The 24,249-nt window shown below is 50.0% G+C and overlaps 1 protein-coding gene and 1 long non-coding RNA gene across 3 annotated transcripts in view; one reads left to right on the top strand and one right to left on the bottom strand.

Annotated features, from left to right (window-relative positions):
* Positions 1-4,888: 4,888 nt before the first annotated feature.
* LOC125450140 (uncharacterized) overlaps positions 4,889-24,249 on the bottom strand; it is a 54,780-nt gene continuing 35,419 nt past the window's right edge. The window contains exon 5 of the long non-coding RNA XR_009443491.1: positions 4,889-5,881. This is a non-coding gene — a long non-coding RNA (uncharacterized LOC125450140). The remainder of the gene's footprint in view (positions 5,882-24,249) is intronic.
* The window catches only part of LOC132207474 (perforin-1-like), a 43,227-nt gene continuing 25,262 nt past the window's right edge, over positions 6,285-24,249 (top strand). The window contains exon 1 of one of the 2 annotated variants that reach the window (XM_059643124.1): positions 6,285-6,476. In XM_059643124.1, the coding sequence (XP_059499107.1) occupies positions 6,424-6,476 (53 nt within the window). In that variant the 5' untranslated portion in view covers positions 6,285-6,423. Of the gene's footprint in view, positions 6,566-24,249 lie in introns of both variants that reach the window. The other variant, XM_059643123.1, reaches the window with a different exon arrangement.

Here is a 24,249-nt window from a genome sequence, read left to right as displayed (position 1 = left end):
GTGAGGCCTCTTCTGGAGCACTGTGTCCAGTTCTGGTTGCCCTGCTAGAGGAGGGATATAATTAAGCTGGAGAGGGTTCAGAAGATACTAATGGAAATGGAGGGTTTGAGGTATAAGGAGGGGCTGGATAGGCTGGGACTGGACCTTATAGATATTTATAAAATCATGAAGAGTATGGATAAGTGAATTGCAACTGACTTTTTTCTAAGGTAGGGGAGTTCCAAACTAGGTGTATTTTTAAGGTCAGAGGAGTTAATTTTAGAAAGGAAATGAGGGGCATTTTTTTTTGCTAACTGAGAGGGTGCTTCATGTATGGGAAGAACTTCCTGAGGAAGTGGTGGATGTGGGTACAGCTACAGCTTTTAAAAGGCATTTAGATAAGTACATGAATAGGAAGGGTGTGGGCCAGGAGCGGGCAGGAGGGACTGGTTTAGTTCAGAACTGTGTTCGCCATGGACTGGAAGGGCTGGAGGGTCTGTTTCCATGCTGTATGACCCTCTGATTCAAGATGGAGAGAATTTGGGGGGAGAGTTAGTGAGAGGAAAAGGAGGGAGAAGATACAGAAAGGGGAGTGAAAGTGGGAGAGAAGGAACGATAGAAAAAGAGGGGAAAGTGAGTGAGGGCAGAAAAGGGAGATGGGGAAAAGAGACAGTGAGCGAAAAATAGGGAAAGAGACGATGAAACCTTACTGAGGGCATGCGAGAGAGGGGGCAAATAAAAGAATGTGGAAAAGAGAAGAGGGGAAAGAGACATACAGCGGAAATTAGGGGAAGAAATTGAGGAGGTGATGAGAAGGAAATACAGAGTAACGGGGGGGGATACAATGGTGGGTGAGAACTTACTCAAAGAGTGAGACAGAATGACAGAGAAAGAGAAAATGCTTGAATGAGAGCAAGAAATTGAGTGAGAGAATGACTGAGAGAATGAATGAGAGAATGAGATTGGTTGAATGGGAGAATGGCTGAGTGAGAGAGAATGAATGTGAAAGAGAATGGGCATGACAGAGAGAGAGATTGAGAGAATAATGAATGATCAAGAGAGAATGATGGAGAGATAGAGAGTGAATGATTGAGGGACAGGCTGATTGAGAGAGAGAAAAGGATTAGAGTCATAGAGTCACACAACACAGAAACAGTCCCAAGTTTCCCAAAGTAAACTAGTCCCATTTGCCTGCGTTTGGCCCATTCCAATTCATATTCCTATCCAAATGGCTTTCAAATGTTGTAACTGGCAGATCGGTCCACACATGCATCACCCTCTGTGTGAAAAAGTTGCCCCTTGGGCCCTTTTCCCCTCAAACCTATGCCTCTCTAGTTTTGGAGTCCCCTACCCTGGGGAAAACACCATGCCTGTTCACCCTATCCATTCCCCTCATGATGTTATAGAACTCTACCATGTCACCTCTCAACTTCCTACTCTCCAGTGAAAAAAGGTCCCAGCCTATCCTACAACTCAAACCCTCTAGTCCTGGCAAATCTGTTCTGAGCCCTCTCCAATTTAATAATATCCTTCTGAAATGATGCTGTGGGTGCCGAGCACTCTATGAGAAAATTGGGGATTTTTAAAAAAGGTTGGAACAAGAGAAGCAGCCTGGGTGGGGTCACACTTGCACAGAATCAGAATGTTCAGCCAGAGTCCCAGGTTCGATTCCGGCCATGGTGCAGATACCCGCGTAGAATGTGCATGTTCTCCTTGTGCCTGCATGCACTTGCTCCAGTTTCCTCCCGCAGTCCAAAGATGTGCAGGTTATGGTGGATAGGCTGTGCTAAATTGCCCTGCAGTGCCCAGGGATATGCGGGTTATGGTGGATAGGCTGTGCTATTCCATTGAAGCTGCTGGGGTCGTGACAAAAGCTGCCACATCTTTCTTTGCTACAGCTAAAAACTGGAACTCTCTCTCACTCGCAGAATTGTCCTTTGATGTTCTTTCCTCCTAGATTGGAGAACTGCAACTAAGCCAATCTGTTTTGCAGAATTTGCCTTTTTGCTGTTACAGTATTGGAACGATTATTGAGGAACAGTTACTCTATTTATTATCCGATAAGTTTTCCAGTAGAGTTGTTATTCTAATTTCTTCTTCCTTTTGCTGTATTTTAACTAACATGGGCGAATAAAGTGTGTTTTGGTTTAAACCCAGTAGTTTTACCAATCCAATTGCACCTGGAATGCAACTCATTACGTTCACCTTTAAATTAAAAAAAGTTATTGTCTAGACTACCTCTTGAATATTTTGAGGGTGGTTGGTCTGGTCTATAGCCCTATCCTATAACAGGGTGACCAGATGCGCACACAATATTCCAGAAAAGGCCTCATTGATGTCCCAACTCCTATGCTTAAAGGTCAGAGCAATGAAGGAAAGCGTGCCAAATGCCTTCTTAACTAGCCTGTCTATATACGACAAAACTTTCAAAGAATTCTGCACCTGAGCCCCTTGGTCTTGCTGCTCTGTGACACTACCCAGGACCCTACTAATAACGTTATAAATTCTCTCCTGGTTTGTTTTACCAAAATGTGACACTTCACATTTATACCAGATTCAACTCCATCAGCCATTCCTCAGCCCATTCACCCAATTTGATTCCTTGTCGTTGCCTGCGCCTGAGTACAGGCAGATCATACTGTACAAAGATCTCGAGGATGATCGATCAGAGCAAGGCATACATAATTACGGCTGCGGAGAAGGCCAACAATGAGCAAGACCAACATTTGATTTGAAATTTGAGAGGTCCATTCAGAAATCTAGGAACAGCGGGAAGGAGAACTGTTCTTGGATTTGTTGGTGCATGTGTTTAAACTTTTGTATGTTTTCAGCATGTTGGCTCAGTGGTTAGCACAGCTGCCTTCCAGCGCCAGGGTCCCAGGTTCGATTCCGGCCATGGTGCAGATACCCGTGTAGAATGTGCATGTTCTCCCTGTGCCTGAATGCACTTGCTCCAGTTTCCTCCCGCAGTCCAAAGATGTGCAGGTTAGGGTGGATAGGCTGTGCTAAATTGCCCTGCAGTGCCCAGGGATATGCGGGTTATGGTGGATAGGCTGTGCTAAATTGCCCTGCAGTGCCCAGGGATATGCGGGTTATGGTGGATTGGCCGTGCTAAATTGCCCTGCAGTGCCCAGGGATGTGCAGGTTAGGGTGGATAGGCCGTGCTAAATTGCTCTGCAGTGCACAGGGATGTGCGGGTTAGGGTGGATTGGCCATGCTAAATTGCCCTGCAGTGCCCAGGGATATGCGGGTTATGGTGGATAGGCTGTGCTAAATTGCCCTGCAGTGCCCAGGGATATGCGGGTTATGGTGGATAGGCTGTGCTAAATTGCCCTGCAGTGCCCAGGGATGTGCGGGTTATGGTGGATAGGCTGTGCTAAATTGCCCTGCAGTGCCCAGGGATATGCGGGTTATGGTGGATAGGCTGTGCTAAATTGCTCTGCAGTGCACAGGGATGTGTGGGTTAGGGTGGATTGGCCAATGGGAAAATGCCCTGCAGTGCCCAGAGATGTACAGGTTAGGGTGGATTGGCCATGGGAAATGCAGAGTTATGGGGGTAGAGTTAGATGGTGGTTCTGGGTAGGATACCCTTAAGAGGGTCAGTGTGTACCCAATGGGCCGAATGGCCTAGTTCCACACTGTATGGATTCTATGATTCTGCCTGGTGGATGAGATCAGATGCGGTCTTTGCTGACGTTGGGTGCCTTTCCTGCAGCAGTGAGAAGTGTAGATGGAGTCGATGGATGGAATGGTGACAGTCTGGGCTGTGTGCACAACTGTCTGTGGTTTCTTACAGCCCTGGGCAGAGCCGTACCACACTGTGATGCATCCAGACAGAATGCTTTCTGTAGTGCACCTGTAAAAGTCAGTGAGCCTCCTTACAGGCATGCTGAACTTGCTTAGCATCCCAAGGAAGAAGGGGCATTTCCATGCCTTCTTACCCCTCATGTCAATGCGGATGGTCCAGGACAGATTTCTGGTGGTCGTCACCCCTAGGGACTTGGCTCTCTCCATCTTGGTTCCGTCGATATAGACAGGTGCGCTCCTCTCCTCGTTTCCTGAAATTGACAATCAGTTCTTTCGCTTTTGCTGAAATTGAGGGAGAGAAATTTATCTTTGCACCATGATGTCAAGCAATGTGCCTCTTCCTGTATTCTGTCTCATCTCAATCCCCTTTGTCGTCTCAGATAACCTTCTTCACTGTCCACTCCATCACCAGTTTAGGTGTCATCTGCAAACTTACAAACCATTCCTCCAAAATTCTCATCCCATTCGCTTATATAATTGACAAACAAGAGTGGACCCAAAACTGATACCTGTGGAACACTGCTGATGTTCTTACAGATTCCTCACGTCAAATAAAGAGTGACTCAGCCATGAGGTACCAGCCTCTGTGCAGTTATTTCAAACGCAAGTTGAGGGAAACTTGCAGTTATCCAAAACAGTTGCAACATAACTCATGCCGAGATCTGTTCACCAGCTAACTCTGGGCTGAGAGCGTGAGAATGAATGAGAGAGAGAAGGATAGTGAGACAAGTGATTGAGACAAAGAGAATGATCGAGCGAGACAGGGCAAGAGAGAGAGAGACAGAATGATTGAGAGACAGAGATGAATTGAAGGAGAGGCAGAAAATGATTGAGAGAGAGAATGATTGAGGAAGAGACAGGGAATGATTGAGAGAGAGAGAGAATGATTGTAATAGAGCCTGAGAATGATTATGAGACAGAGCGAGAATAGTTAAGAGATAAACATGAGACAATTCAAAGAGAGAAAGATAACGACTCAGAAAGAGAGGCAATGAATGAATGATTTATTTATTGCCACATATATCTTAAGGATACTGTGAAAAGTGTTTTATTGCCACAATCTGCACTATTTTCAGAAATTACTTAAATAGAATTCCACTTATGTTCAAATTGGGGTCTTAAGCACAGGCTCAGAGCTTCTGCAATTTGGTCCAGTCCTCCAGGAATCCCTCTCACGGAATAGTGGTGACAACGCTGATGCCCCAAGACAGCCTGGCTCTGCTGTCACCGCTGACACAGTCAAGAGACAAGGCTCTGGACCTACTGTTGCCTGGAGACCCCCATTCAGGCACCGCCATTGTCAAGAGCCTAGGATCTAGGCCTACAGCTACCAGGAGTCCCCTCTCCACCACGAGTCCAGGCTCCGGGCCTACAGCTACCAAGAGTCCCCTCTCCACCATGAGTCCAGGCTCCAGGCCTACAGCTGCCAGGAGTCCCCTCTCCACGAGTCCAGGCTCTGGGCCTACAGCTACCAGGAGTCCCCTCTCCACCACGAGTCCAGGCTCCAGCTGCCAGGAGTCCGCTCTCCACCACGAGTCCAGGCTCCGGGCCTACAGCTGCCAAGAGTTCCCTCTCCACCACGAGTCCAGGCTCCAGCTGCCAGGAGTCCCCTCTCCACCACGAGTTCAGGCTCCGGGCCTACAGCTGCCAGGAGTCCCCTCTCCACCACGAGTCCAGGCTCCGGGCCTACAGCTGCCAGGAGTCCCCTCTCCACCACGAGTCCAGGCTCCGGGCCTACAGCTGCCAGGAGTCCCCTCTCCACCACGTGTCTAGGCTCTAGGCCTACAGCTACCGAGAGTCCCCTTTCCACCACAAGTCCAGGCTCTAGGCCCTCTCCAAGACACAATGACGGATAGACAGAGAGAGAGGGTAGAGTTGCGTCCCGGGAAGAAGACAGGGTTCCTATGTGAGTGTAGGATGTGGCGGAGGAAGGGTACTTTTGGCTGTGCCCAAGCAAAGGTGGGGTGGGACCAAGGAGGTAGTCTTTGGGATGGGGTGTGTCATCCTGGCTCTGTGGCAACTACCCCCGACACGGCCCATGGTCAAGGCTGTAACTGTAGGTCACCCCGCTATATTAGAGGTGACACAGCTAGCTCTGTGTGTGTGAGAGAGAGAGACAGAGTTAGTATGAGTGTTTGTGTGCGGGTATGTATGTTGAAAGAATCTCTCTCTGTCCCTGCCAGGAACTCCTTTTAAAGGGAAAATCACACTCTCTCTCTCTAGGTGGGTTGGTTGCTGTCCAGACTTTGAGAAGGAATGAATTGAGAATTGGTGCCTTATCACAGCCAGCCACTTAAAACCAGGTCAGGCAGTGCTGTGTGAGCTGGTGGAATAACGAACATGTAAAGCTTTTGCTTCCTGTGTGACCTCCCCCTTGTGACAGCAGACTCTGAATGAGCTGTAAGTGACTGTCCCCTGCTGTTTAATCTCCCTGCATCCATCAGTCACCCAGTGTGGAGCTGTCAGACAGCTTCCCCACCTTCCCCCGACAGAGGGAAACCTTGACAGAGCCTTTTAAGGTCGGGGGTTGGGGGTCAGGCTACACAATCCCAACGGACCCGAACCGCTTCCTGTTTACTCACACTCTCCAAATGCCCTTAGGTATGGAATTCCAGGATTTCGACGTCGTGACAATGAATGAACTGCGATAGATTTCTGAGTCGGGATGGAGAGGGGCTTAATGCCCTTAGGTATGGAATTCCAGGATTTCGACGTCGTGACAATGAATGAACTGCGATAGACTTCTGAGTCGGGGTGGAGAGGGGCTTAATGCCCTTAGGTATGGAATTCCAGGATTTCGACGTCGTGACAATGAATGAACTGCGATAGATTTCTGAGTCGGGGTGGAGAGGGGCTTGGAAGGAATCTTGGAGGGGGTGGTGTTCCTATATGTCTGCTGCCCCTTGTCCTTCGAGATGTAAATGGCCGTGGGTTTGGAAGGTGCTGCCTGAGGATCTTTGGTGAATTTCTGCAGTGCATCTCGTGGATAGTACACACTGTTGCTAATGATTGTTGGGGGTGGACGGAGTGGATGTGGTGCCAATCCACTGGGGACTGCTTTGTCCCTGGATGGTGTCAAGCTTCTCAAGTGTTGTCAGAGCTAACCCTGTCCAGGGCAACTGGGGATTATCCCATCAAACCTTCCTTGTCGATGGTGGGACAGGCTTTTGGTGGAGGGAGAAGGGGACAGTCAGGAGGGAAGTGACTTACTGAAGGATTCCCAGCCTCTGACCTGCTCTTTTAGCCACAGGATTGATATAGAATGGGTCCAGTTCAGTTTCTGGTCAACCATAACCCTCAGGATGTAGGTAGTGGGGAGCTTCAGTGACGGTAACGCCATTGAATGTCAAGGGAATGTTTCGCAGATTGTCTCTTACTGGAGATGGTCCATTTATGTGGTATGAATGTTGCTTGGTCCTTTTCAGCCCCAGCCTGGACGTTGCCCCAATCCCAGCCCCTTTGGACCTGGAACACTGTCTTATGTGGCGCATGGATTCAAATCACACGAGGATGAACTGTGAGGATGATGCAGAGATGCCTCAGTATGATTTGGACAAGTTGAGGGAGTAGGTAAATGCATGGCACATGGAGTGTAATGTGTGTAAACATGAGGTTATCCACGGTTAGAGCAAAAAACAGGAAGGCTAATTAGTATCTGAATGGTGATTAAATCGGGAAAGGGGGAGGTAGACCAAGACCTGGGTGCCCCTTGTACATCAATCACTGAAAATCATCATTGCAGGTAGAGAAGGCCAATGATACATTGAGTTTGAGTACAGGAGCAGGGATATCTTGCTGTGATTGTACCGGGTCAGACCACCTCTGGAGTACGGTGTACACAGTTTGATCTCCTGATCTGAGAAAGGTTGTCCTGGTTACAGAGGGAGTGCGAGGAAGATTGACCAGACTGATTGCTGGGATGGCAGGACTGACGTATGGACAGAGTCCGGATCAGTTCGGACTGTACTCAGTGGAATTGAGAAGAATAAGGGGGTGGATCCTATAGAAACTTATCAAATTCCAACAAGACAATCCAGGATAAACACAGTAAGGATGTTCATAATGAATAGGGAGCCAACAAGCAAGGGGATGTCATAGGCTAAGGATACAGGGTAGGACTAAGATGTGGAAAAATGTTTTCACCCTGAGAGTGGAGAGCCTGTAGGAATTCTCTGGCACAAAAAGCAGGCTGGGGCCAAACCAAACTCCACCGTTCCCTTTTAAAGCACGTGTTCTGGGGTGACAGTGGAGCCCACAGCAATGGGCTCGTGTCTGAATTCAGCCCCATCCCAACCTGCTCACCCCCAGCTCCCCCAACCGAGATGGCCCGAGCAACACTCCTCGTCTGTGGCTCATTAACATGTTGTGAGAAGAAAGCAAATGATACTTGGATGTTTTGAAGGGTCCGTTTCTGTAGCTTTGCGGTGGGTTTGAGGATTAATAACCACTCCTGACTGTAGGGACAGACTCTTGCGGAGGAGTTGATGGAGGGGTACGGGTGAGTTTATACAGGGAGGAGGAGGATGTTGGAGGAGGGAGAGGGGCATGTTGTTGGACGGAGGGGTGTGTTGGGAAGGGACAGAAGAATGTTAGTGGAGGGGGGGATGGTAGTGGAGGTAGAGAGATGATTTTGGTGGAGGGTAGAGGAATGTTGGAGGGAGATCTTGGTTGAGGGATGGGGTGCTGGTGGACGGAGGGGGTAGTTGGTGGATGGAGGACGTTGGTAGAAGGGCAATATTGGTGGAGGGACAGGGAGATTTGCTGGAGGGAGAGAAGGTTGTTGGTGGATGGAGAAGGGGGATTTTGGTTTAGGGAGAGGGGGAGTTGCTGGAGGGAGAGGGCGGATGTTGGTGCAGGGACAGGAAGGATTTTTGTGGAAGGAGGGGTGATGTGGTTAGAGGGAAATGGGGGCGCTTGGTAAATGGAGGACATTGGTAGAAGGAGGATGTTGGTGGAGGGGGAGAGGGAGTTCATGGAGGGACATCTTGGTTGAGGGAGAGGGGCAGTGCTGGTGAAGGGATAATGGGATGCTGGTCGACAGAAAGCGGAGTTGGTGCAGTGAGAGGAGGGAGTTGGTGGAAGGAGGGGGAGGGGAAGGATGGTGGGGAGTGAGTTGGTGAAAAGAAGAGGGGACAGTTGGGGGAGGTTGAAGGTGCAGTTGGTGTAGATGGAGGGTGTCGATGGAAATAGAGGGGGAAGTTGGTTGAGGGAGGGTGTTGATTGAGGGTTTCTATAAACTCCATCCCTCCCCATGCCTGCTACTTACAGGGATGGCACCAAGCTCCCAGCCATAACTGCACAAGTGCAGGTCCCAGAGGCAGAATGGGAAATGTAGTTCGAATAGAGTAAGCTGGACGAAGCTAACAGATCAGGCACCTTGCGTGCAGAGAAAAAAACATGAAAGAGTCTGGTCTGTCTCCCGTTCATGACAGACTGGGGCTGGAAAAAGACAGTTTTTAGTTGGTCGACATGAGGGTGTACGAGCAAGGGCAGCAGATGGTGAGGGTGCCCAGAGCCAAAGGCAGAGGTTGCTAACGGTGGAGAAGGAGCGATTAAGGCATCAGATGTGTGTTAATGAAGGTGTGCAAGGGAGAAAAAAAGGCAAAGTCAATAATACAAGGCCGTGTGGGAAAATGGAAAAAATGCTGAAGAACACAAACCAGGGCAAGACTTATGCAGCTTATGGTCAGGCCCTAGGGAGAGATTGTGAACAAAGAGACCTTGTGGGTGCAAGTACACAGTTCCTTCATGCTTGCCTTTACTGGTTTTAACATTGAGTATCGGAGATGGGGTGGTCATGTTACAGACATATTGGTGAGGCCACTTTTGGAATACTGCATTCAATTCTGGTCTCCCTGCTGTAGGAAGGATGTTGCGAAACTTGAAAGGGCTCAGAAAAGATTGGCAAGCATGTTAGAAGGTTTGAACTGCAGGGTCAGGCTGATCAGGCTGGGGACTATTTTCCCTGGAACGTCAGAGGCTGAGGAGGTGACCATAGAGATTTATAAAATCAAGAAGGGTGTGGACAAGGGGAATAGGCAAGGTCCTTTCCCTGGGGTGGGCCGAATTGAAAACAAGAGAGGCATAGGTTTAAAGTGAGAGGGGAAAAGTTGGAAAGGAACCTGAGGAGAACCTTTTCATGCAGGGGGCGGTGCGTGAATGGAATGAGTTGTCAGAGGACGTGGTGGAGGGTGGCACAATTACAGCATTTAAAAGGCAACTGGATGGGGACATGAATAGGAAGGGTTGAGAGGGACATGGGCCAAATGCTGGTAGATGGTTCGAGATCAGATTGGGACGTCCAGTGGTGTGGACGGGTTTGACTGAAGACCTGTTTCTGTGCTGTACCATCTCGAAGATTGTATAAACATAATTGGCCATAAACTGAGAACCACAGGTTGAGAGTTTCAAAAGGAGATTAACACATTGGCTCAATGGGCAGAGAGGAGGCAAATGCAGTTCAAGGGAGAAGTGGTATCCTTTGACAAAAACAGAGAATTGTGCAGAGACAGTATGAAGTGCAGGGTGAAGCCCTGAATGGTGCTCTGGAGCAGAGATATCTGGGAAGGTTTGGGCTGGGGGTGAAGGTGGTATATGCTTACTCATGATTAATGGCAACAGGACACGATGAGAGAGCTCCCAATCAAGCAGATTCTCTTGTTGGTTTTGGTGTTAGCGCGATAAGAACCAAGGAGGTGATGCTGGACTTGAATGAGACATTTAGCTGACGTATTGTTAAAAGTTGTGGGTGCCACATTTAACGGAAACATGTGAATACATCGGAGTGAGAGACTGCAGAGAGATTTAGAAGAATGATCACAGGAATGAGAAACTTCAGTGACAAAGTAGTGGGGACTGCTCTCCCTGGAGAGAAGGAGGCTGAGAGAGAAATCTGATGGAGTTTTTCAAAACCATGGAACAAGGCTGGACAGAATAGGGAGGGGTAGTGAAAGAAATGGGCTGAATGGCCTTCAGTAATTGTGAAATTCTGCATGTATCTTTTTAGTTTATGGGAAGGGTTGTGTCATGCTACCGACAGTCCATTATCGCCGATTTATCACTTTACAGAATATGGACCTTCAGAGTGCATCATCTCTGGTACGGTATACCTGCAGAGTTCAAATATGTCAGATTTACACCACCAATGGCAAACCACCCAATGCCCCCTACAACCTGAGTATCTTCAGTGTTCCCATTTAAGGATGTTCACCAACAAACACTTTAAGCAGAAGGTTTGACCATTGCACGGCCGGAAGATCCAAAGGAAACTGAAGGAAGAGGTTCACGAAGGTTTGGGAACAAATATTAGAATTCGAAATGGAACACAGAGACTCCTGAAGAGGTATACAAGGCCCTTGCTGGAGGTATCAAGGGCTCACAGTGTGTGGAATCATAATTTGGCTCTTGCATTGGCTTCTGTAGTTGAACAGAGAGAGGTCACTCACACAGTCTCAGTGAGCAGGATGTAAGGATTGTTGGGCAAGAGATGGGTGCTGGTGGAAAGATGGGGAGAAAATTCTCCAAGTACAGCTGGGATCGGATTCCAGGCCAGGAGAGCATCAAGGGGCTGAATGGCCTCCAACTGCCCCTGTTTCTACATGTCTTTCCCTTCAACAGCATCTTCACCCCCTCACGATCTCTGTCACCTCCTCCAGCCCCTACACAACCTCCCTATCTCTGTCACCTCCTCCAGCCCCTACATCCCTCCCTATCTCTGTCACCTCCTTCAGCCCCTACATCCCTCCCTATCTCTGTCATCTCCCCTAAACCCATATACCCGGTCCCTATGTCTATCAGCTTCTCCAACCCCGACACCCCATTCCCATCTCTGTAACACCCTCCAGCCCTAACACACGCCCCCTATCTCTGTCATCTCCACCAGCCCCTACATGCCCTCCCTATCTCTCTCACCTCCACCAGCCCCTACACACCCTCCCTATGTCTGTAGACCTCATCCTGCCTTGACGCCCCTTCCCTATCTCTGTAACCTCCTCCAATCCATCCACTCCCTCTCTATCTCTGTAATTCCCTCCAGCCCCCACAACTCTTCTCTATCTCTGTAATTCCCTCCAGCCCCCATACTTTCTCCATATCTCTGTCACCTCCTCAAGCCCCTATATTCCTCTCTATCGCTGTAACCTCAGAGGGAATGATGCAGAAAGGAGGTGAGGGGATGAATACTTTTGCTATGACTGAGACAGCATCTGAAACAGGAACAAGCTAGTGGCCGCTCTTGACTGAGGGTGAGACTGAGAGAGAGAGATGAGATCTTGCAGCTGAAAATCACACATCTATTTCTGATTTTTGAGATGTTAGTTTCTCAGACAGCAGCAATTCAAGATTTAATTGGACACAGGGAGGAGGGGGAGAGCATTTTGAGAAAGAGACTGGTCCAAAAAACAGTGAATTTTCCTCTTCTCGGCCTTGTCTTACCTGAGCTGGGGGAGAATGGAAGCTACAGGCCATGAGGCCTGATATGTTGACAGTGGGGCCCAGGTCAACGCAGAAGGACAGGAACTGGACGGGAACTGGGAATAGGCCACTGAGCCTTCTCTGCCATTCAATGTGGTCATGGCTGGTCCCACCATCTCTTGTTCCCACTTCCACTCATAACCCTTGATGCTTGATAGCTTGAACAACTTATCGATTGATCTCTGACTGGAATATTCTCAGGTTGCCCACCCTCTGAAGAAATGTCTCCTCATCGCAGTCCTATCTCATTTCCGAAGACTATGTCCACCCCCTAGATCGAGACTCGACCCAAAACAAGGGAAACATTCTCCCTGCATCTAAGCTGTCCAGCCCTGTTAGAATCTTGCACATCTCAATCAGATCCTCCCTCTCTTCGATCTGAACTCCCGTGAATACAGGCCCAGGAGAACCAACCTCTCCTCATGGGACCAGCCTACCATTCCTGTAATCAGCCTTGTGAACTTTCACTGCGCTCCCTCTGTGGCAAGAATATCCCTTCTCAAGGGGAGGGTGATCAAAACTGCACACAATACTCCAGGAGTGATGTCACCAAGTCCCTGTATACCTGCAGGAAGAGATCCCTGCTTCTGAACTCCAGTCCTGTTGCAGTGATGAACTGGGAGATGCGAGTCAGTGTACTGATATCTCGCTGTGAGAGAGCGAGGGATCAGTCAGACACAGGTCAGCGTACAGATATCTCCCTCCGGGAGAGAGATGGGACTGAGAGACACCAGTCAGTGCATAGGTATCTCCCTGACAGAGAGAGATGGGACTGAGAGACACCAGTCAGTGTACAGATACTTCCCACAGAATGTGAGATAGACAGAAAAAGGACGCAGAGACACCTGTCAGTGAACAGATATAACCATGAGAGAGGGGGTGCTGAGAGACAATTGTAAGTATCCAGACATTTTATTGATTGAGGGACAGGGTACCGAGAGACAACAGCTACGAAATACATTCCCTGAGAGATGGAGAGGGTATCAAAGAGGCACCAGTCAGTGTACAGTTATCTCCCTAACAGAGACAGACAGAGAGAGAGTGATAGCAGTCAGGGTGTTGCTATCTCCCTGACAGAGAGGGGGTACTGAGAGACACCATTCAGTGTACAGATATCTCCCTGAGAGAGAGAGAGAGAGAGGGGACTGAGAGACACCAGTCAGTGCACAGATGTCTCCCTGAGAGGGAGGGGACTGAGAGACACCAGTTGGTGTACAGATATTTTATCAAGAGAGGGAGAAGCTACTTAGAGACACAAGAGTACACATAATCTCGAGTGATGGAGAGGGGAACAGAGAGATACCAGTCAGTGTACAGATATATCCCTGAGATAGAGAGAGAGACTGAGAGACACAAGTCAGCCCAATATCTCCCTGTGAGACACAGTGGGGACTGGGAGACAACAGTCAGGGTAGAGATTCTTCCCTGAGAGAGACAGCAAAAGGACTGAGACACACCCATACACATACAGATCTTAACCTGAGACAGAGAAAGGGGAGTGAGATCCAACAGTTAGAAGACAGATATTTCCCTGAGAGACGGAGTGGGGAACAGAGAGACAGCAGTCAGTGTACAGTTATCTCCCTGAGAGAGAGAGGGAGAAAGAGGGAGAGAGAGAGGAGGCTGCGAGACACAAGTCATTGTACAGATATCTCCCTGAAAGAAATAAATAGGATTGTCTTAGACCAGTTAGTGCACAGATGTCTCCCTGAGAGACAGTGAGGGGACTGAGAGATAAGTGTCAGTGGACAGATATCTCCATGACAGCGTGACAGGGGAGTGAAAGGCACCAGGAGCATGGATATCTCCCTGAGAGAGATGGACATGATTGAGAGGCACCTGTCAATTTACAGATATCTCCAAGAGACAGAGTGCGCTGAGAGACTCCAATCAGTGTGCTGCCATGTCCCTGTGTGTGTGACAGAGACAGACAGAGAGGACTGAGAGACACCAGTCACCAGCCAGTGATGAGGTATCACCCTGAGAGAGATGGGACTAAATTACTTCAGTCAGCAGAGAGACATCTCACTTAGAGAGAGCGAGGGGACTGAGAGTCACCATTCAGTGCATAGTTATCTCCCTGAGAGGGAGAGGCAATTGACTTACACGACTTCCTGAGATAGAGGCGATTGACAGAAACCAGTCAGTATACAGCTATCTCCCAGAGACTGCGAGCGAGGGGTGAAGAGACACCAGACAGCTGATGGTAACTCCCTGAGAGGGCTAGTGGAGAGAGAGAAACCAGTCAGTGTCCAGACACCTCTCTGAGAGAGAGAGAGGGGGGAACTGAGACACCAGTCAGTGTACAGATATCTCCCTGAGAGTGAGAGGGGATACTGAAAGACACCAGCCAATGTACAGATATCTCCCTGAGAGACACCAGTCTCTCCAGTATGGTGAACAAGAGATGCCAGTCAGCGCAAAGATACTTCTCTGACAGGGAGAGAGAGGACTGAGCGACACCTGTACGTGTACCTGAGATAGAGAGGGGGGAATGAAATACAACAATTCGGAGAAAGATATTTCCCTGAGAGAAGGAGAGGAGAATACAGAGACACCAGTCAGTGTACAGATATCTCCCTGACAGAAATAAATGGGATTTACTCAGACCAGTCAGTGTACAGATATCTTCCTGAGAGACATTGAGGCGCCTGAGAGACGCTAGTCAGTGGACAGATATCTCCATGAGAGAGACAGAGAGAGGGGAGACTGAGAGACACCAGTCAGTGTACAGATATCTCCCTGAGAGAGAGAGGAGGGAGCTGAGAGTCACCAGTCAGTGTACAGATATCTCCCTGACAGAGAGACAGGGGGACTGAGAGACACACCAGTCAATGTGCAGACATCACCATGAGATGGACAGAGAGAGAAGGAAGCACAAATCGTGTAAAGATAACTTTGTGAGAGATAGGGAACTTCAGCAAACACGTCAGTGTGAAGTAGATATTGATGGCTTGTGAGGTGTTGTAATCTTTTTGTGGTTGGTCATTTTGGACAGATAGACATTTCCATGACAAAGAGGGAGTTTAGTCAGAGACACAAGTCAGTGCACAGACATCTTCCCCAGTGAGAGAGAGAGAGAGAGAGAGAGAGAGAGAGAGAGAGAGAGAGGGAGAGAGAGAGAGAGAGAGAGAAACACCTGTCAGTGTACAGATAGTTTCCTGAGAGAGAGAGACGCACATAAAGTACCCAGTCAGTGAGAGATACGGGCGAATGAGAGACACTAGTTAGTACACAGAACTCTCCCTCAGAAGGAGAGAGAGAGGAGTCAGAAACACCAGTCAGTGTGCAGATACAGAGAGAGAGAGAGAGAGATGAGAATGGAGAGACAGAGAGAGAGGACTCTGAGAGACACCAGTCAATGTAACGAAAGTGCCCCGTGAGTGATACAGGTGAATGAGAGGCACCAGTTAGCACACAAACCGCCCGAGAGAGAGAGACAGAGAAAGGCATCAGAAGCACCAGTCAGTGTAGAGGAAGCTTCCTGAGAGAAAGAGACAGAGTGAGGCGTCAGAAACACCAGTCAGTATACAGACAGCTTTCTGAGAGAGAGATAGAGAGGAGTCTGAGAGATACCAGACAGTGTACAGGTAAGTCCCTGAGAGACAGGGGCTGAGAGACACCAGTCAGTGTACAGATATCTCCCTAAGATAGTGAGCAAGAGGACTGAGAGACACCATTCAGTGCACATATATCTCTCTGAGAGAGAGAGGGGACTGAGAGACACCAGTCAGTGTGCAGACATTCCCTGAGAGAGAGAGGGGGGACTGAGAGACACCAGTCAGTGTACAGATATCTCCCTGAGAGAGAGAGAGGGGACTGAGAGACACCAGTCAGTGTACAGACATTCCCTGAGAGAGAGAGAGAGAGAGAGAGAGAGAGAGAGGGGACTGAGAGACACCAGTCAGTACACATATGTCTTGCTGAGAGGGAAAAAGACGGGGTGAACCAGAAACACCAGTCAACGCAGAGATAATTCCCTGAGAGGGAGGGATTGGACAGAAAGATACCTGTCAGTGTACAGATATCTCCTTGGGAGAGAGAGTTGCCTGACAGGCACGAGTCAATGCCCAGATGACTCTCTGAAAGAGAAGGACAGACAGACAGAAAGAGACATAGAGAGGGGAAGGGAGGGAGAGAGAGAGAGGAGGCTGGGAGACACCAGTCAGTGCATAGAAAGTACCCAGTTAGTGAGAGATATGGGCGCATGGGAGACACAAGTTAGTACACAGAACTGTCCCTCAGAAGGAGATAGAGAGAGGAGTCAGAAAGACCAGTCAGTGTTCGGGCCTAGACCCTTCATCAGAGAGGGGGTTGGGGAGAGGGTTCAGGAATAAATAGGGAGAGAGGGGGAGGTGGACTGAAGATGGAGAGAAAAGAAGATAGGTGGAGAGAGTATAGGTGGGGAGGTAGGGAGGGAATAGGTCAGTCCAGGGAAGACGGGCAGGTCAAGGAGACGGGATGAAGTTAGTGGTAGGAAATGGAGGTGCGAGGAAGGGATAGGTGAGAGGAAGAACAGGTTAGGGAGGGGGGGACAGGCTGGGCTGGCTTTGGGATGCAGTGGGGGAGGGGATGAGCTGGGCTGGTTTTGGGATGCAGTGGGGGAAGGGGAGATCTTGAAGCTGGTGAAGTCCACATTGATACCATTGGGCTGCAGGGTTCCGAAGCGGAATATGAGTTGCTGTTCCTGCAACCTTCGGGTGGCATCACTGTGGCAGTGCAGGAGGCCCATGATGGAGATGTCGTCTGAGGAATAGGAGGGGGAGTTAAAATGGTTCACGACTGGAAGGTGCAGTTGTTTATTGCAAACCGAGCGGAGGTGTTCTGCAAAGCGGTCCCCAAGCCTCCGCTTGGTTTCCCCAATGTAGATGAAGCCACACCGGGTGCAGTGGATACAGTATACCACAATGGCAGATGTGCAGGTGAACATCTGCTTAAAATGCAAAGTCATCTTGGGGCCTGGGATAGGGGTGAGGGAGGAGGTGTGGGGACAAGTGTAGCACTTCCTGCGGTTGCAGGGGAAGGTGCCAGGTGTGGTGGTCATCCTGACCCTCAACAACTTCTCTTTCGATTTCTCCCACTTCCTACAGACAAAAAGGGTGGCCAAGGGTGCCCGCATGGGCCCCAGCTATGCCTGCCTCTTTGTAGCTCACGTGGAGCAGTCCCTCTTCCGTACCTACACAGGCCCCAAACCCCACCTCTTCCTCTGTTACATTGATGACTGAATCGGTGCCGCCTCTTGCTCCCCAGAGGAGCTCGAACAGTTCATCCACTTCACCAACACCTTCCACCCCAACCTCAAGTTCACCTGGGCCATCTCCAGCACATCCCTCACTTTCCTGGACCTCTCAGTCTCCATCTCAGGTAGCCAGCTAGAAACTGATGTCCACTTCAAGCCCACCGACTCCCACCCACCCTCCTGCAAAAATTCCATCCCGTATTCCCAATTCCTCCGCCTCCGCCACATCTGCTCCCAGGATGAGGCATTCCACCCGCGCATATCCCAGATGTCCACGTTCTTCAAGGACCGCAACTTTCCCCCCACAGTGATCGAGAACGCCCTTGACCGCGTCTCCCGTATTTCCCGCAACACATCCCTCACACCCCGCCCCCGCCACAACCGCCCCAAGAGGATCCCCCTCGTTCTTACACACCACTCCACCAACCTCCGGATACAACGCATCATCCTCCGACACTTCCACGATCTATAATCTGACCCCACCACCCAAGACATTTTTCCATCCCCACCCCTGTCTGCCTTCCGGAGAGACAACTCTCTCCGTGACTCCCTTTCCCGTTCCACACTCCCCTCCAACCCCACCAACACCTGGCACCTTCCCCTGCAACAGCAGGAAGTGCTACACTTGCCCCCACACCTCCTCTCTCACCCCTGTCCCAGGCCCCAAGATGACATTCCACATTAAGCAGAGGTTCACCTGCACATCTGCCAATGTGGTATACTGTATCCATTGTACCCGGTGCGGCTTCCTCTACATTGGGGAAACCAAGCGGAGGCTTGGGGACCGCTTTGCAGAACGCCTCCGCTCGGTTTGCAATAAACAACTGCACCTCCCAGTCGCGAACCATTTTAACTCCCCCTCCCATTCCTCAGACGACATGTCCCTCATGGGCCTCCTGCACTGCCACAATGATGCCACTCGAAGGTTGCAGGAACAGCAACTCATATTCTGCTTGGGAACACTGCAGCCCAATGGTATCAATGTGAACTTCACAAGCTTCAAAATCTCCCCTTCCCCCCACTGCATCCCAAAACCAGCCCAGCTTGTCCTCGCCTCCCTAACCTGTTCTTCCACTTACCTATCCCTTCCTCCCACCTCAAGCCGCACCTCCATTTCCTACCTACTAACCTCATCCCACTTCCTTGACCTGCCCGTCTTCCCTGGACTGACCTATCCCCTCCCCACCTATACTCTCCTCTCCACCTATCTTCTTTTCTCGCCATCTTCAGTCCGCCTCACTCTCTCTCCCTATTTATTCCAGAACCCTCTCCCCATCCCCCTCTCTGAAGGTTCTAGGCCTGAAACATCAGCTTTTGTGCTCCGGAGATGCTGCTTGGCCCACAGTGTACAGATGCCTTCCTGAGAGAGAGAGAGATAGAGCAGAGTCTGAGAAATACCAGACAGCGTACTGATAATTCCCTGTGAGAGAGGAGATGACACAACCCAGTTGTTGTACAGCTATCTCCCTGAGAGAGAGAGGGGGGGACTGAGAGACACCAGTCAGTGTACAGATATCTCCCTGAGAGAGAGAGGGGACTGAGAGACACCAGTCAGTGTACAGATATCTCCCTGAGAGAGAGAGGGGACTGAGAGACACCAGTCAGTGTACAGATATCTCCCTGAGAGAGAGAGAGAGGGGGGGGGGGGACTGAGAGACACCAGTCAGGGTACAGATATCTCCCTGAGAGAGAGAGAGGGGGGAGACTGAGAGACACCAGTCAGGGTACAGATATCTCCCTGAGAGAGAGAGAGGGGGGGGACTGAGAGACACCAGTCAGTGTACAGATATCTCCCTGAGAGAGAGAGTTGGGGGACTGAGAGACACCAGTCAGTGTACAGATATCTCCCTGAGAGAGAGAGTTGGGGGACTGAGAGACACCAGTCAGTGTACAGATATCTCCCTGAGAGAGAGAGGGGACTGAGAGACACCAGTCAGTGTACAGATATCTCCCTGAGAGAGAGAGGGGACTGAGAGACACCAGTCAGTGTACAGATATCTCCCTGAGAGAGAGAGAGAGGGGGGGGGGGGGACTGAGAGACACCAGTCAGGGTACAGATATCTCCCTGAGAGAGAGAGAGGGGGGAGACTGAGAGACACCAGTCAGGGTACAGATATCTCCCTGAGAGAGAGAGAGGGGGGGGACTGAGAGACACCAGTCAGTGTACAGATATCTCCCTGAGAGAGAGAGTTGGGGGACTGAGAGACACCAGTCAGTGTACAGATATCTCCCTGAGAGAGAGAGGGGGGACTGAGAGACACCAGTCAGTGTACAGATATCTCCCTGAGAGAGAGAGAGAGAGAGAGGGGGACTGAGAGACACCAGTCAGTGTACAGATATCTCCCTGAGAGAGAGAGAGAGGGGGGACTGAGAGACACCAGTCAGTGTACAGATATCTCCCTGAGGGAGAGAGGGGGGGGGGGGGGGACTGAGAGACACCAGTCAGTGTACAGATATCTCCCTGAGAGAGAGAGAGAGAGGGGGACTGAGAGACACCAGTCAGTGTACAGATATCTCCCTGAGAGAGAGAGAGAGAGGGGGACTGAGAGACACCAGTCAGTGTACAGATATCTCCCTGAGAGAGAGAGAGACGGGGGACTGAGAGACACCAGTCAGTGTACAGATATCTCCCTGAGGGAGAGGGGGGGGGGGACTGAGAGACACCAGTCAGTGTACAGATATCTCCCTGAGAGAGAGACAGAGGGGGGACTGAGAGACACCAGTCAGGGTACAGATATCTCCCTGAGAGAGAGAGAGAGAGAGGGGGGGACTGAGAGACACCAGTCAGGGTACAGATATCTCCCTGAGAGAGAGAGAGAGAGAGGGGGACTGAGAGACACCAGTCAGTGTACAGATATCTCCCTGAGAGAGAGAGAGAGAGGGGGACTGAGAGACACCAGTCAGTGTACAGATATCTCCCTGAGAGAGAGAGAGAGAGGGGGACTGAGAGACACCAGTCAGGGTACAGATATCTCCCTGAGAGAGAGAGAGAGAGGGGGACTGAGAGACACCAGTCAGTGTACAGATATCTCCCTGAGAGAGAGAGAGAGAGGGGGACTGAGAGACACCAGTCAGTGTACAGATATCTCCCTGAGAGAGAGAGGGGGACTGAGAGACACCAGTCAGTGTACAGATATCTCCCTGAGAGAGAGAGAGGGGGACTGAGAGACACCAGTCAGTGTACAGATATCTCCCTGAGAGAGAGAGAGAGAGGGGGACTGAGAGACACCAGTCAGTGTACAGATATCTCCCTGAGAGAGAGAGAGAGAGGGGGACTGAGAGACACCAGTCAGTGTACAGATATCTCCCTGAGAGAGAGAGAGAGGGGGGACTGAGAGACACCAGTCAGTGTACAGATATCTCCCTGAGAGAGAGAGAGGGGGGACTGAGAGACACCAGTCAGTGTACAGATATCTCCCTGAGAGAGAGAGAGGGGGTGAACCAGACACACCTGTCAACACACAGATAAATCCCTGAGAGGGACAGAGTGGACTGAGGGATATCTGTCAGTCTGCAGTTATCTCCCTGGTAAAGAGTGTGGCCTGAATGACACGATCAATGTCCAGATATCTCTCTGACAGAGAGAGGGAGGGAGGGAGAGACAGAAAGAGAAAATGGGCTGGAAGACAGCAGTCAGGGCAAAGAAAGTACACAGTCAGTGAAAGATATGGGCGAACGGGAGGCATCAGTCAGTACACAGAACTCTCCCTCAGAAGGAGGCAGAGAGATAGGTCAGAAACACTAGTCATGTACAGATATACTTCTGAGAGAGAGAGAGAGAGAGAGAGAGAGAGAGAGAGAGAGAGAGAGAGAGAGAGAGAGGAGTCTGACAGACACCAGTCAAGTGTGCAGAAAGTACCCAGCCAGTGAGACATAGGGGAAAGTGAGAGACACCAGTTAGTTCCTAGAACTCTCCCTGAGAGAGAGAGATAGAGATAGAGGGGAGGCTGGGAGACACCAGTCAGTGCATAGAAAGTACACAATTAGTGAGAGAATTGGGCAAATGGGAGACACAAGTTAGTACACAGAACTGTCCCTCAGAAGGAGATAGACAGAGGAGTCAGGAAGACCAGTCAGTGTGCGGATAAGTTCCTGAGAAAGAGAGAGAGAGAGAGAGAGAGAGAGTAGTCTGAGAGACACCAGTCAGTGTGCAGAAAGTACCCGGTCAGTGAGAGATACGTCAAATGAGAAACACCAGTTTGTTCACAGAATGCTCCCTCAGAGAGAGAGACAGAGAGAGGAGTCAGAAACTCCAGTTAGTGTATAGACACCTTCATGAGACAGAGAGAGATAGAGAGGAGTCTGAGAGACACCAGTCAGGGTGCAGAAAGACCCGGTCAGAAGAGATACGGGCGAATGAGAGACACCAGTTATTTCAAAGAACTCTCCTTCAGAAGGAGATAGCGAGATGAGTCAGAAACACCAGTCAGTGTAGAGATATCTCCCTGAGAGAGAGAGGGGGGGGACTGAGAGACACCAGTCAGTGTCCAGATATCTCCCTGAGAGAGAGAGAGAGGGCGGACTGAGAGACACCAGTCAGTGTACAGATATCTCCCTGAGAGAGAGGGAGGGGACTGAGAGACACCAGTCAGTGTACAGATATCTCCCTGAGAGAGAGTGGGGACTGAGAGACACCAGTCAGTGTACAGATATCTCCCTGAGAGAGAGAGGGGACTGAGAGACACCAGTCAGTGTACAGATATCTCCCTGAGAGAGAGACAGAGGGGTGACTGAAAGACACCTGTCAGTGTATAGATATCTCCCTGAGAGAGAGAGAGAGAGAGAGACAGGACTGAGAGACACCAGTCAGTGTACAGATATCTCCCTGAGAGAGAGAGGGGGGACTGAGAGACACCGGTCAGTGTACAGATATCTCCCTGAGAGAGAGACGGGGGCGGGCACTGAGAGACACCAGTCAGTGTACAGATATCTCCCTGAGAGAGAGAGAGGGGGGGGACTGAGAGACACCAGTCAGTGTACAGATATCTCCCTGAGAGAGAGAGATTAAGGAGGCTGAGAGACGCCAGTCAGTGTACAGATATCTCCCTGAGAGAGAGGGAGGAGACTGAGTGATACGTGTCAGTGTACAGATATTTCCATGACAGCATTGACAGGGGAGTGAAAGACTCCAGTTAGTGCATGGATATCTCCCTGAGAGGGATGGAGATGATTGAGAGGCACCTGTCAATTTACAGTTATCTCCAAGAGACAGAGTGCACTGAGAGACTCCAATCAGTGTGCTGCCATGTCCCTGTGTGTGTGACAGAGAGAGACAGTGACAGACAGAGAGGACTGAGAGACACCAGTCGCCAGCCAGTGATGAGGTAACACCCTGAGAGAGATGGGACTGAATTACTTCAGTCAGCGTAGAGACATCTCCCTTAGAGGGAGAGCGGGGACTGAGAGTTACCATTCAGTGCATAGCTATCACCCTGAGAGGGAGAGAGAGGCGAATGACTTACATGAATCAGTGTACAGATATCTCCCTGGGAGAGAGGGGATGACAGGCACCAGTCAATGTTCAGATGTCTCTCTGAGAGAGAAAGACAGAGAGAGAGAGAGAGAGAGAGAGAGAGAGAGAGAGAGAGAGAGAGACAGAGAGAGAGAGAGAGAGAGAGGGACAGAGAGAGGGAGAGGGAGAGAGACAGACTGACACAGACAGGGGGAGGGAGGGAGGGACAGAAAGAGAGAGGAGTCTAGGAGACACCAATCAGTGCATAGAAAATACCCAGTCAGTGACAGATATGGGAGAATGGGAGACACCAGTTAGTACACAGAACTCTCCCTCCAGTCAGTGTGTACATATGTCCGTGAGAGAGAGGAGAGTTTCAGCAACCACTTCAGTGTTCAGTGTGTGTTGGTGGTTTGTGAGGTGTTGCAATTTACTTGTGACTGTTCATTTTGCTCGGACATATCACCACATGTTACATTTATTTGTTCTTTTCCCTGACACTTCTTCACATGAAAACTGTATCTATCTCTCACGTTTACCGCAGCTTTCTGAACATAATTTGCTACAGTTACACACAGAATCTGCCTGAGTATTCTTTCCCACTATGTGCAGCAAATGGCAATTTTGAACTTGATTGGCACAACATCCATAAGCATCCACTCCCTCTACCACTGATGCTCAGTCGTAGCAGTGTGCGCAATCTACAGGATACACTGTAAAAATTAACCAAAACGCCTCAGGCAGCACCTTCTATATGGGGCGGCATGGTGGCTCAGTGATTAGCACTGTAGCGTCCCAGCGCCAAGGACGTAGGTTCGATTCCAGCCTTGGGTAACTGTGTGTGTGGTTTGCACATTCTCCCTGAGTCTGCATGGGTTTCCTCTGGATGCTCCGGTTTCCTCCCGCAGTCCAAAGATGTGCAGGCTAGGTGGATTAGCCATGCTAAATTGCCTGTAGTGTTCAGGGGTGTGTGTGAGTTTTAGGGGAATGGGTCTGGGTGGGATGTTCCAAGAGGCGGTGTGGACTTGTTGGGCTGAAGGGCCTGTTTCCACACTGTAAAAATTAACCAAGTTTCTTTAGGCAGCACCTTTTAAACTCCTGACCACGAACACCTAGAAGGACATCACAGATCGGATTGCAGACTTGGCCAACCAGCAAGGGATGCTGGGTACATTGGCCAAGCAAGTCTCTGAAATCACAAAATCTACGCACCAGACCCAGGGCATAAAGAGCAGCCAGGCACTAATGACATTAGTATCATGTAGAAGGTCAGCAGTTATCCTGGAAAGACATATCCCTG

Source organism: Stegostoma tigrinum, chromosome 48, assembly GCF_030684315.1.
Source record: "Stegostoma tigrinum isolate sSteTig4 chromosome 48, sSteTig4.hap1, whole genome shotgun sequence".
In the NCBI taxonomy this organism is placed as follows: domain Eukaryota; kingdom Metazoa; phylum Chordata; class Chondrichthyes; order Orectolobiformes; family Stegostomatidae; genus Stegostoma; species Stegostoma tigrinum.
The sequence above is the reverse complement of the archived record's forward strand: the minus strand, read 5'-3'. Positions and strand labels throughout refer to the sequence as shown.